The following is a 13,069-nucleotide window of genomic DNA, read 5'->3' as shown; positions in this document are numbered from 1 at the left end:
ATGAGGCTCAGAGCATGCTGTCCCCAGGAATCATCCTCCATGCCTGCACCAAACATACATGCACAACACAGGCTATCCTCTTTCATTGGTGGTCTTTGTGAGGTAGAAGATGCTCAAGGCCGATAGCCATAATAAGTGCGATTCTAGAAAGACACTCATGCTGAAAAGCCAAGGTAGGTATTTCCCAATAAGCTAGGAGGGGCAGAAGGAGCCATGGCCAGAGACAGGCTGGCTCACGTCATCTGAAAGATGTAAAGTAAAGTAGGACATGTAAAGCCAAAGGAGTTTGAATGTATCCCCAAGGGAGGTCGTGACTGGAGAGGAGAACATGGTTGTGGGACAGTCCAGCTCTGTGGTTTGGGCTAACAGGTGAAGGGACACCTTAGTGCTGACTGTGCTGCTGTGACCAGGATGGATCACAGGAAGTGGGGTGATTCCTCATGTGGCTGAGGGTGGGGTGGTTCCAGGACTGACTCCCCACGACTCCACACTGTTCATGCCAGCTCACGGGCTGGCAGTTCCTCTTCCTGCTGAATCTGCCCAGCCTTCTTTAGCATTGCATGGTGTTCCCGTTTTTTGTGGCTTCTTGAACAGCCATTCCAAGACTTAGTGACCTAGAAGAACATCCATTTCATAATGTTTATGATTCTGTGAGTAAGGGATTTGGGCAAAATGGGGCAGTTCTGCTTTCGTCTGCTCAGTGGTATGTGGGGCCTCCACTGGGGTGGCTCAGATGGCTGCTGATGTTGGGACAGCTCTACTGGGGCCAAGTGTCTGCATTCTTGGGGCCTCCCTGTGCAGCATTTCCTAGAGATCCCAAGTCCGGGATGACTCCTTCGCTGTGTATCCGGTGGCGAAGCTGGGATGACTGCCACTGCTGGTTCTTTCCAGGCAGCCTCTGCCTCTGGCTAGCCTGGTTATTTGCACAGCATGGTGACCTCAGGGCGGTCAGATGTTTACCCATGGCTGCTTTCCTCAGAGCGAGTGTTTGCCCAAGAGGCCTGGGTCAAAGCTACAGGGCTCCCCACCACCAAATCTCAAAGCTCCCCACATGTCCCTTCTGCTGCAATCTGCTAATTGGAAAAGTCAGTAGGGCCCACCCAGATTCAAGTAGGTGGGGAAACAGACTGACCATCCTGGGGGGAAGTCACGGCAGGAGTGAAAGGGCAGCGGAACTGATGGCAGCCGTTGTGGGGAGCAGCCCCCACGCGGCGTAGGGTTAAAGCATGGACCTTGAGTCACAGACACTCGTTCACATCACAGCTCTGTGACTTTCTAGTTCTGTGATGTTGGGCAAGTTACTTAACCTCTCTGAGCCTCGACTTCCTCATCTATGAAGCAAGGATAATGGTATTTGGCAGATAACTGTGGTAATCCTTAAGACAACAACTCTAAGGCTTGGCCCACTCAATTCCTAATGCCTGGAAGTCCTCACGTGATGGTAGCTGTGCTGCCTAAGGCAACGACCCTGTAGTATACGTACACCGCACAGGGTGCGGCTATGGTAGTGCTGTGGCCCTGGCGTGTCCTTTGGCTCCTCATCCATTCATTCACCGAGCACGTACTGAGCGCCTGCGGTGTGCCAGCCACACTCCCAGGCACCGGCCTCACCACAGTTGTGAAGATAACAATACAAGTAGAGGGTAGTTGGGCCTTCAGGTGTTGGAGCAGCATCCCTAGCGCCCCAGTGCCAGCTAACGTCACTGGGGGCAGCAGGCCTGGCTCAAAGGAGGAGGCCACTTCAGCCTCCCTCATGCTGCAGTATTGACTTTTGGTCTCATCCCAGGAGAAGCTCCTACTCTCACAATAAGTGTCCTCCCATTTAAATAGTGTATCTAAGTTACTAGGTAAGGAGAGGCAAGGGAAATGAACCTTCGTCCCCACCCAAAGACGTGTCTGCAGGTCCTGAGGGTCAGAAACACTCAGCATTCTGAAGCCCTGTCAGAACCAGCCGCTCCTCATACCCGTGGACCCTCCCTGGCTTCCAGAATCAAGACCTCAAACATTGAGGTGGCAAAAGAGATAGGGAAGGTAACAATGTCCAACTCCTTACTGTACATGATCATGAGAAAAGAACTCTTTATTCTAAATTAAAATGAAAAGCCAGGCATCAAGAGAAAACACAAGCCAAACCAGGAGAGGCCATTGGACACAGTGTGGTCTCCGTGTCTTATTTGCGCAGTTTCCTAACACCACAAACTAATTAAAAAATGAAAAAGCAGGGCTTCTAACCTGGGACCTTTCAAAACCTTTAGGCTTCCAATAATAGTCCTGCGAAAAATCACACTTGCTCAAATGAGCATCTTTGACTTTCATTTGAAGACACTGGAGCTTTTAAGTAAATCTCACTTTCAGGAATTTGTTTTTAGGTTAATGATAAAGCAATTCACACTCCTTAAGCTCCCGCTCCAGTAGCTACAAGCTGCACATTGGCACCGCGTCTGCTGCCTTTCCCTCAGCCCATCTGCGCACCCAGCGCACCAGTGGCCGCCTCAGAGCCCTGTCAGCTGGACGGCAACCATCTCCACAGGCTTGCCCGGCAAGCCCGAGCACCCAGCACTTCACACGGAGACTGCAGAGGTCAGAAGCCCCAGTGTGCCTTTCAGAGGCTCCCCTCTGCGCGCTAGGAGGCAAAGCTGACGGTGACGTGGGTGCCCGGGGTAGGCAGTCGAAGGGTTCCGCCCTCTTGGTGCCGGGCTGGCCGGAGCTGTCTGCGGCCCTCCTCCACTGTCATTTGTGGGTGCCCTGCTAATTTACTCGTGTGACTCCTCCTCGGAGGCAAACGTGGGATCTGCGCTCACTGCAGGAGGTGCTCAAGTGGGCTGTGCAGGGTTCGGGGTCTCCCGCAAGCACACACCCATCCTGTGGGGCCATCGCTTCCTCTGTCACCCAGAGAGGAAGATACCTCCTCTGTTGAAAGAGCTTTCCGTCTCCGAGGCCTTGTCCCTCCTTGAGCGTAAGACCTCAACAGTCTGGTGTCGCCCTGAAACCTGGTCTGTCCAGAGACCCATGGCCTCGTCCACGTGGCTTCCGAAGGCCATCCTGTGTCCCTTGCCCTGACGTCATCACATGGGAACAATCCCAGGCGGTTCTGCCCAGCACCATGGGAATTGAGCCTTTCTATGTGCTTGACTGGGGAGGACGGGCGGGTGCGGGGGCACCGTTGCAAAAGCAGCATAAGCAGAGGCCATCTGTGTTTTAAAAAACCATGAACAGACATTCTAGGGTCGCTGACCAGAATGAGACCTTGAGAAGCCCCCGCCCGCTGTCTGCGGGCCCCCTGTGGGCCACGGGCATCTGCGCGCTCTGGTGCACCCTGACCCGGGGCATGGCCAAGACCTGCCTCTTTGAGGTGGGCGGCGTCGGATTTTCTCACTGAGAGAAGACCGGGCGGAGCTGTGCGGGGAAGAGAAGGCGGGAATCGGGGATACATATCCAGAGAAGAGGAAACAAAGCCAGAGTCGTCTTGGAGGGAGCGGTTGAAGGTCTGAAGAGGAGACCCTTTCTCCCAGTCGCTGCTCGGACCGGCATTCGGGCCCGACACACTCTCCTGTCTCTTGCTGGTTTGATGATGAAATATGGAGCCGACCCACAGGGAGAGCAAGCGCCTCACGAGAGAGATGGATAATTGGCTCTGTTTGCACGCTGGCGGCTGTAGCTGTGAGACACCACAGCAGCATGACTAATGCCTCTCCCCTCCGCCTAAATTAGATTTTGATTGTGCTTCGGAGATGTTCACTGAATCACAGATGTTTGAGGTAAAAAGGCCCAGCCCTGTCAGGCACGGCTCCTGCGGCGCGTGTGGGCCGGCGCACAGGGGCGGCGGGGCGGCGGCGGGGAGGGAGCCGCGGCGGCCCCTGGGGCCAGGGGGTGCGGCCCGGGGAAGGCGGGGCCCCGCTGTCGCCCCGCCCCTCGGCTCGGCCAGCCTGCGGCCGCGGGGTAAGCGCCCCCCCTCTCCCGCAGAACCTGGCCTACGAGATCATCCTGACGCTGGGACAGGCGTTCGAGGTCGCTTACCAGCTCGCGCTGCAGGCCAGGAAGGGGGGCCATTCGTCGACGCTTCCCGAGAGCTTCGAAAACAAGCCCTCCAAACCCATCCCCAAACCCCGCGTCAGCATCCGCAAATCGGTGGTAAGTAGGAAAGAAACGTGAGCTGCAGGCCTCGCTGGGGGCCGGCGGGGGCGGGGGGGGGGCGTCTCCGCCCGGCCTGCGCCCTCCACCCCCGCCCGGCTCCCGCACCCCGGGGGGGCATCCGACCCTGGAGGCTCCCAAGGACACTCCGACTTTCTCTGTCACCCGCGGCAGCCCTGCGACAGGGGGGGCCCAGTGCTGCCCAGTCTTTCCTGAAGGTTCCGGCAGGCGAGGAAACGACGTTCCCTGAGGCTTCGCTGCCCTGAGCGGGCTCCCGCCCTCCCGCCCGGCGCCCTGCAGAGCCGCCCTCCTTCCTCCAGGAACGTCCCCTCCCCTCCGCAGCCGCCGAGACCTCGTGTCCTGGGGAGGCCGTCCCGCGGCCTCCGTGCTTCCCCGCCAGCCTCCACCGGCCCTGCTCGGCGGCCACGGGGCAGCACCCAGGTGCCCGCCCTCACACCCGTGCGCCCTCTAGCTCTAGCTCTCTCCTCCCTGTTTGTGGGGTCCCTGGCTTGTGGGGTCACAGGGCAGGCGTAGGATCCCTAACGTCTGTCAGGAAGCACCTCCCTTGGTGACCACGCGGCTCCTGGTTTGCAGTCTTCTCTTGGGCCTCTACTCCTGTCACGGTTCTTGGCAGCCTCAACACCCTCCGTGGGGACGACCCCTCCAGCATCTGGCCTTTGCCCCTTGATGGCTCATTATTACCCCCCTTCGGCCATTCCGTCCCATGCTCATCCCTCATCTCTGAGCATCACCAGTGACATACCGGTCCCCGAAAGTCTTCCCTTCAGATGCCACGGTCCCTTCAGCTCTGCCCCCACCGGGCCCCACTGGTTCCCAATGTTGGCGCACTCCCACACATCCAGACTTGTGTGTCCAACTGCTGCGACATCTAACAGACATCTGAAACGCAGCATGTCCACAACAGAATTCTCTTCACTTTAATTCCGGTATGATTGACATACAGTGTTCCATTAGTTTCCACTTTATAGTAGAGATTTAACAGCTCTACGTACTGCTCGGTGCTCATCTGGACACGGAGCCTTAATCCCCTTCACCTGTTTCCCTCATCCCCCACCTACTGCCCCACTGCTAACCCTCATTTCTCTATAAGTTAAGAGTCTGGGGTTTTTTTGTTGTTGTTCATTTTTTAGAAAACAAATATAAATGAAGTCGTGTGGTAGTTGTCTTTCTCTGACTTATTTCACTTAGCTTTGTACCTTGTGGATCTGTGTTGTTGCAAATGGCAAGATTTCATTTTGTATGGCTGAGTCCTATTCCCTCCTGTGTGTGTGTGTGTGTGTGTGTGTGTGTGTGTGTACACACCACTTTTTCTTTATCCATTCATCCAACCGTGGACACCTGGGCTGCTCCCATATCCTGGCTGCTGTAAATAATGCTCAGTAAACATAGGGGTGCATGTATCTTTCCAACTTCATGTTTCATATTCTTTGGGTAAATATCCAGTAGTGCAGTTACTGGGTCATATTGGTAGTTCTGTTTTTAATTTTTTAGGAAGCCCCACACTGATTTTCCACAGTGGCTGCACCAGTTTGCATTCCCACCAGCAGTGCCTGAGGGTTCCTTTTTCTCCATATCCTTGCAACACTTGTTTCTTATGTTGTTGATGTTAGCCATTCTGACAGGTATGAAGTGATATATCTCATTGTGGTTTTGATTTGCATTTCCCTGATGATGAGGGATGTTGAGCATCTTTTCATGTGTCTCTTGGCCATCCATATGTCTTCTTTGGAGAAATGTTTCACGTCTTCTACTCATTTTTAATTGGATGATTGGGCGTTTTGGGTGTTGGGTTGTTTACAGTCTTTATATATTGTAGATATTAACCCCTTATCAGAGTTGTCATTTGCAAATATCTTCTCCCATTCGGTAGGTTGTATTTTGATTTTGTTGATTGTTTCCTTTGCTGTGCAGAAGCTTTTTATGTTGATGTAGTCCCAATGGTTGATTTTTGCTTTTGTTTCCATTGCTTCAGGAGACATAATCTAGAAAAACACTGCTATGGCTGATGTCAGAGGAATTACTGCCTGCTCTCTCTTCTAGGATCTTTATGGTTTCAGGTCTCACATTTAGATATTTACTCCATTGTGAGTTTATTTTTTGTGTATAGTGTAAGAAAGTGAGCCACTTCCATTCTTTTGCATGTAGCTGTCCAGTTTTCCCAGCAACATTTGTTGAAGAGACTCCTGTTGCATATTCTTATCTCTTTTATTGAAGATTAATAGATCATATCATGGGTTAATTTCTGTTCCATGGACCTATGTGTCTGTTTTTGTGTCAGCACCATACTGTTTTGATGACTGCTGCTTTGTAGGATATGTTGAAATCTGGGATTGTAATGCCTCCAGTTTTGTTCTTCTTTCTCAAGACTGCTGTGGCTAATCAGGGTCTTTTGTAATTCCATACAAATTTTAGGATCGTTTGTTCTAGTTCTGTGAAAACTGTTGTTTGTATGTTAATAAGGGATTGCACTAAATCTGTAGATTGCTTTGGGTAGTGTGGCCATCTTAATACTATTTGTTCTCCCAATCTATAAGTATGAACTATCTTGTCATTTGCTTGTGTCATCTTTAATTTTTTTTATCAGTGTTCTGTTGTTTTCAGGTAAAAGAACAACTTGGTTAAGTTTATTCCTAGGTATTTTATTATTTTTGGTGCAATTTTAAGTGGTATTGGTTTGTCAGTTTCTCTTTCTGCTACCTCATTATCAGTGTATAGAAATGTAGTGGTTTCCTGTATACTGATTTTGGATCCTGAAACCTTACTTAATTCATTTCTCAGTTCTCGTAGTTTTCTGGTGGAGACTTAGGGTTTTCTATACATGGTATGATGTCATTTACAAATAAAGGTTTACTTCTTCCTTACCAATTTGGCTACCTTTCATTTCTTTTTCTTGTCTGATGGTTCTGGCTAGACTTTCCAGAACTTTGTTGATTAAAGTAGTGAGAGTGGACATTCTTGTCTTATTTCTGATCTCAGGGGAACAGCTGTGTTTATCATCATTGAGTATGAAGTTAGTTGTGGGTTTTTCGAATATGGTCTTTATTATGTTAAGGTATGTTCCCTCTAAACCTACATTGTTAAGGGTTTATCTATTCATGTTTATCATGAATAGATATTGCACTTTGTCAAATGCTTTTTCTGGATCTTTTGAAATAATCATATGCTTTTTATCCTTTCTCTTTTATTGATATGATTTGAAAATATTGAACCACTTGCATTCCAGGATTGAATCCCACTTGATCGTGGGGAGTGATTTTTTTTAATGTATTGTTCAATATGGTTTGCCAATATTTTGTTGTATTTTTGTATGAATGTTCATCAGGAATATTGGCCTATAGTTTCTCTCTCTCTCTTTGATAGTGTCTTTATCTGGTTTTGGTATCACAGGGTAATGTGGGCTTCAGAGAATGAATTTGGAAGCTTTCCTTCCTCTTCAATTCTTTGGAAAAGTTTGAGAAGAAAAAGGTTTGCTTTTTTTTTTTTTTAAGATTTTTGCTTATTCTTGAAAGAGAGAGGCAGAGACACAAGCAGAGACATAGACATACCCAGGTGTCCCGAGAAGAATAAGTATTAACTCTTCTTAAATGTTCAGTTAGAGGGGCATCTAGGTGGCTCAGTGGTTGAGCATATGCCTTTGGCTCAGGACATGATCCTGGGGTCCTAGAATCAAGTCCCATATCAGGCTCCCTGCAGGGAGCCTGCTTCTCCCTCTGCCTATGTCTTTGCCTCTCTCTGTCTCCCGTGAATAAATAAATAATCTTTAAAAAATTTTAAAAGTAAATGTTTGATTGAATTCACCTGTGAAGCTATCTGGTCCTGGACTTTTGTTTGTTGGGAGTTGTTTTGATTATTCATTCAATATCATTGCTGGTAATTGTTCTGTTCAAATTTTCTATTTCTTCCTGATTCAGTTTTAGGAGATTATAGATTTTTAGGAATTTATTTCATTTCTTCTAGGTTGTCCAATTTGTTGTCCAATTTGTTGTTAGAATATTATGAAAAATTATAATTTTTCATAATATTCTAATTCTTTTTTACTTTTGTGGTGTCACTTGTTATTTCTTTCATTTTTTATTTGGTTTATTTGAGTCCTTTATTTTTGATGTGTCTGGCTAGAGGTTTATCAATTGCATTGATCTCTTTGCAAAGAACCAGCTCCTGGTTTCATTGATCCGTTGGTTTTTTAGTTTTCTATTTCATTTATTTCTTCTCTAATCTTTATTATTTCTTTCTTTCTGCTGGTTTTAGGTTTTGTTTTCTCTTTTTGTAGCTCTTTTAGGTGTAAAGTTACATTGTGATTTTTCTACTTCTTGAGGTAGGCCTGTTGATGTAAACTTCCTCTTCAAACAGCTTTTGGTGCATCACAGAGATTTAGCATCATTGTTTTCATTTTTCTCCATGTATTTTTTTATTTCCTCTTTAATTTCTTGTTTGACCCATTCATTGTTTAGTAGCCTATTAATTATTTAACTCCTTGTATTTGTGTTCTTTCCAGATATTTTCTTGTGATTGGTTTCTAGTTTCATAGTGTTGTGGTCAGAAAAGACACATGGTATGACTTCAATATTTCTGAATTTGTTAAGACTTATTTTGCAGCCTAACATCTATTCTGGAGAATATTCCATGTGCACTTGAAAAGAATGTGTTCTAGGATGGAATGTTCTGAATGTATCTGTTAAATCCATCTGGTTCAAGGTGTCGTTCAAAGCTACTCTTTCCTTATTGATTTTCTGTTTAGATGACCCATGGATGTAAGTGGGATGTTAAAGTTCCCTACTACTATTGTATTACTATTGGTTCCTTCCTTTAGATTTGTTATGAACTGCTTTATGTATTTGGGTGCTCCCATGTTGGCTGCATAAATATTTATGGTTGTTGTATCTTCTTGTTGGATTGTCCCCTTTAGGATTAGGATTCTTTGTCTCTTGTTACAGTCTGATTTGAAGTCTATTTTGTCTTATAGAAGTGTTGCTACCCCGACTTTCTTTTCACTTGCATTTGCATGATAAATGCTTTTCTATCCCTTCACTTTCGTTTCAATCTGTAGGTGTCTTTAGGTCTGAAATGAGGCAGCATATACCAAGTCTTGCTTTTTTATCCATTCCATCACCCTATGTATTTGATTTACATTCAAAGTAATTATTGGCAGGTATGTAGTTATTACTGTTTTGTTACTTGTTGTTTTGTAGTATTTTCTGTTCTTTTCTTCTGGTCTCTTCTCTCATGGTTTGCTGGCTTTGTTTAGTAATGTAGTTGGATTCCTTTCTCTTTGTTTTGTGTATCTGGTCACAGTTTTTGTTGTGTGGTTACCATAATGTTTGTATATAACATCTTTTTTTTCTTTTTTTTAATAATAAATTTATTTTTTATTGGTGTTCAATTTGCCAACATACAGAATAACACCCAGTGCTCATCCCGTCAAGTGCTCCCCTCAGTGCCCATTACCCATTCACCCCCACCCCACCCCTCCTCCCCTTCCACCACCCCTAGTTCATTTCCCAGATTTAGGAGTCTTCATGTTCTGTCTCCCTTCTGATAACATCTTAATGCAGGGCAACCCAGGTGGCTCAGCGGTTTAGCACCACCTTCAGCCCAGGTGTGATCCTAGAGACCTGGGATCAAGTCCCATGTCAGACTCCCTGCATGGAGCCTACTTCTCCTTCTGCCTGGGTCTCTGCCTCTCTCTCTCTCTCTGTCTCTCATGAATAAATAAAATTAAAAAAAAATAACATCTTATTCAGATGGTAGTGAATATTAAGTTGATGGTCACTTAAGTTTGAACCCATTCTAAAAACACTAAATTTTTAACTCCTCTCCTCCCCTCCCCAGGTTTTAGGTGTATGGTGTCATACTTTACATCCTTTTATTTTGTGAATCCCTTGACTGATTTTAAAGGTATACTTAATTTTACTGCTTTTGTGCTTCCTACTTTTCTTACTCCTGCTTATGGTCTTTCCTTTCCACTCAGAGTTTTGTTTAATATTTGTTGTACGGCTTGTTTAGTGGTCATGAATTCCTTTAACTTTTGTCTGGGAAAACTCTTTCTCTATCCTATTCTGAATGATAGCCTTGCTGGGTATTCTTGACTGCAGGTTTTTTCCTTTCAGCACTTTTTTTCTGGCCTGCAAAGTTTCAGCTAAAAAAATCAGCTGATAGGCTTATGGGGCTTCCTTGTATGTAACTTTTCTTTTCTCTTGCTGCTTTAAAAATTCTGTCTTTATCACTACTTTTTACCATTTTAATTATAATATGTTTTGGTATGAACCTCCTGGGTTGATTTTGTTAGGAGCTCTCTGTGCCTCCTAGATCTGGATTTCCATTTCCTTCCCCAAGTTAGGGAAATTTTCAGCTATTATTTCTTCAAATACATGTTCTGCCCCTTTTACTCTCTCTTCTCATTCTAGGATCCCTATAATGCAGTGCTATTATACTGGATGGTGTCACTGAGTTCCCTCAATCTATTCTCATTTTTTGTTAATCTTTTTTCCTTCTCCTGTTCAGCTTGATTGTTTTCCATTCCTTTGTCCCCCACATCACTGATCCATTCTTCTACTTCCTCTAGTCTATTTATTCCCTCTAGTGTATTTTTAATTTGTTATTGGGTTCTTCTTCTGATTGTTTCTTTGTTTTGTTTTGTTTTGTTTTTTCTGTCTCTTTGTTGAGGGTCTCACTGAGGTCCTGTACTCTTTTCTCAAGTCCAGTAAGTACCTTTATGACCTTTCTTTCTCAGGCATATTACTTATCTCTGAGAGTTTTGCTGTCTTGCTGTGATTTTGTCCTGTTCTTTCATTTGGGACACATTCCTGTTTCCTCACTTTGTCTAACTCCCTAACTCCCTGTCTGTTCTGACACAGAACAGAGTCAGTCATGCCTCTTGCTCTTGAAAGTAGTGGCCTTAGCAAAAAGCAAAAGTGCCACTATAGTGCCCTGCAGTGCAATGTCCCCTCTTCATCAGAACCTGGCATTTATGGGGTGTCCCCTATGTGTGTTGTGTGCACCTTACTGTTGTGGTGAGCTGCTTTTGCCTTCAGTCCAGTTGTCTTCTATGGCTCTCTTTGCCTATTGTGGGCAGGGTTTGGTTCCCTGTGATAGTGGGCCAGTCTGGGGCTGCCTTAGGCTTGAGCTGGGTTAGACCAGGTATTTTCCAGAGCTACAGGAGCATCACACTGCAGGGCACTCTCCCTGGGTTGTACCCTGAGAAGTTTTTGTTGGAGAGTGGGGCCTGTAGTCAGACCGGATGTCAGTCTCCAGCCCACTCCTGGGGCCACAGTCAGATTGCTGTGCATGGTTTTACTCCCCTTTCCCTGGGAGTCCCTTTGGGAGTGGTGCTAACCCCTCTCAGGGCTGCCTGCATACTGCCATGCTTGTGGCGTTGTTCTGGATGGACTGGCCAAGACCAGGTTGGGGGTAGGTCTGCAGGAGAGCTTGGGGGCCGGGCATGCTGTTAGCAAGCCAAGTGGTGAGTGTTCTTGCTGCAGTGGTTCACACAGGTGTACTGGTCTAGGCTGGAGCGTGGAAGAGGGAACTGGTGCCTGCCAGTTCATTTTCTCTTGAGTAAGTCTCCCATAGATCCTTGCCCCTGCAGCACATGCTCTGAGATCAGTAAACAAATCTCCCTCCCTCCCGTATACCCCAGGTATCTTTCAAACTGCTGCTTCAATGCCATATCCTGGTGACACTATTTGTTATGCTGTCTCCTTAAGGGCAGGGACTCAGTTTCCTTTCACTTTCTCTCTCTCACTGATTTTCAAAGTTCCAGATATGTTAAGCCCCCGACTATAAAAATCCACAACGTTAAGCCCCTCTGGTTTTCAAAGCCAAGTATCATGGGAGTTCATCTTCCCAGTGCAGGTCCTTGGTGCCTGGGGTGCCTGGGGTGGGGTCTGCACCTCTCCCCTCTGTACCCACAGTATCCCTTCCTTAGGTCCTGCAGATCTGTTTGGCTCCCAACTGCATCTCTACCCTTTTACCCTCTTCAGTGTGACCTCTTTTCTCTGTCTAGCTGTGAGTCTGTCCTGCCAATCTACAGGTCATTTACACTGATGGGGGTGTTATCAAGGTATAGCAGGAGATAAAGTGAGCCTAGGATTCTCCCCCTCTTCCATCTTCCCTGGAAGTCCCCAGAACAGAATCCTTGATTCTCCCCTCAAAGCTGTTTATACTGTCTTTCCCAGCTCAGTAAATGGCATAACCATTCACCATGCTGCTCAAGCCATAAATCTAGAGTCATCCTTAATTCCCATCTTCCTCTGACCACTGTGTACAACCCCTAAGACATGTCTCAGATCCAGCCACTCCTCTCCATTTCCTCAGTCACTCTTACACAGACTACCACCACTACTCTCTCCAAAACTATGGCAGTACATAGCCTAACAACCTTCCTTCTTCCTCGTGCAAGCAGAGTGATCCTAAAACACACATCAGATCATGGCACCACTGCCCCCATGTACCTAAACCTAATTTCCCATCAAGCTTCTCTCTGATGCTCAGACCTTCCTACTTCGGAACAGAACAAAGCTCACTCCTACTGGAGGCCTTTGTGCCACCTTTTCCTTCCACCTACCATAGGGTCCCCCATATTTCTGCACAGCAGACTCCCACTTGTCATTCAGGTCTCAGCTACATGAAGAGGCTTTTCCTGGCCCATTCTGAGGTAGACACCTAGTCATACTCAATTGTATACCTGCTTTTAATTCTGTGTAGCATTTATTGATGGAGATTTGTTCATTATCTGTCTCCCCTCCCCCCAAAAAAACAACCTCTAGTTAAATGTCCAGTTTTCAGAATATTTTTTGGATCATCTCATAGCGTATCATATTCTTTCTCATTGGACTGATAAATCTGTCAATGGCAGATGTCTCCATCTGACTTGACTCTGGTCTCCACAGACTCCTTCCAGAAGAGTGCAACTGGGTTG

At 46.6% G+C, this 13,069-nt stretch overlaps 2 protein-coding genes across 29 annotated transcripts in view; one reads left to right on the top strand and one right to left on the bottom strand.

The window, feature by feature from the left end:
* APAF1 (apoptotic peptidase activating factor 1) overlaps positions 1-13,069 on the bottom strand; it is a 144,443-nt gene that overhangs the window by 29,021 nt on the left and 102,353 nt on the right. The gene's annotated exons all lie outside the window — the stretch shown is intronic.
* ANKS1B (ankyrin repeat and sterile alpha motif domain containing 1B) overlaps positions 1-13,069 on the top strand; it is a 1,050,493-nt gene that overhangs the window by 1,034,073 nt on the left and 3,351 nt on the right. For 19 of the 20 annotated variants that reach the window (XM_077845971.1, XM_077845965.1, XM_077845969.1 and 16 more), the window contains one exon: positions 3,964-4,131. In XM_077845971.1, coding sequence (XP_077702097.1) covers positions 3,964-4,131 — 168 coding nt within the window. Of the gene's footprint in view, positions 1-3,963; positions 4,132-4,305; positions 4,573-13,069 lie in introns of all 20 variants that reach the window. The other variant, XR_013350846.1, reaches the window with a different exon arrangement.

Source organism: Canis aureus, chromosome 13, assembly GCF_053574225.1.
Source record: "Canis aureus isolate CA01 chromosome 13, VMU_Caureus_v.1.0, whole genome shotgun sequence".
Lineage (NCBI taxonomy): Eukaryota > Metazoa > Chordata > Mammalia > Carnivora > Canidae > Canis > Canis aureus.
Note: the sequence above shows the minus strand (reverse complement) of the source record. Positions and strands in the feature narration are given on the sequence as shown.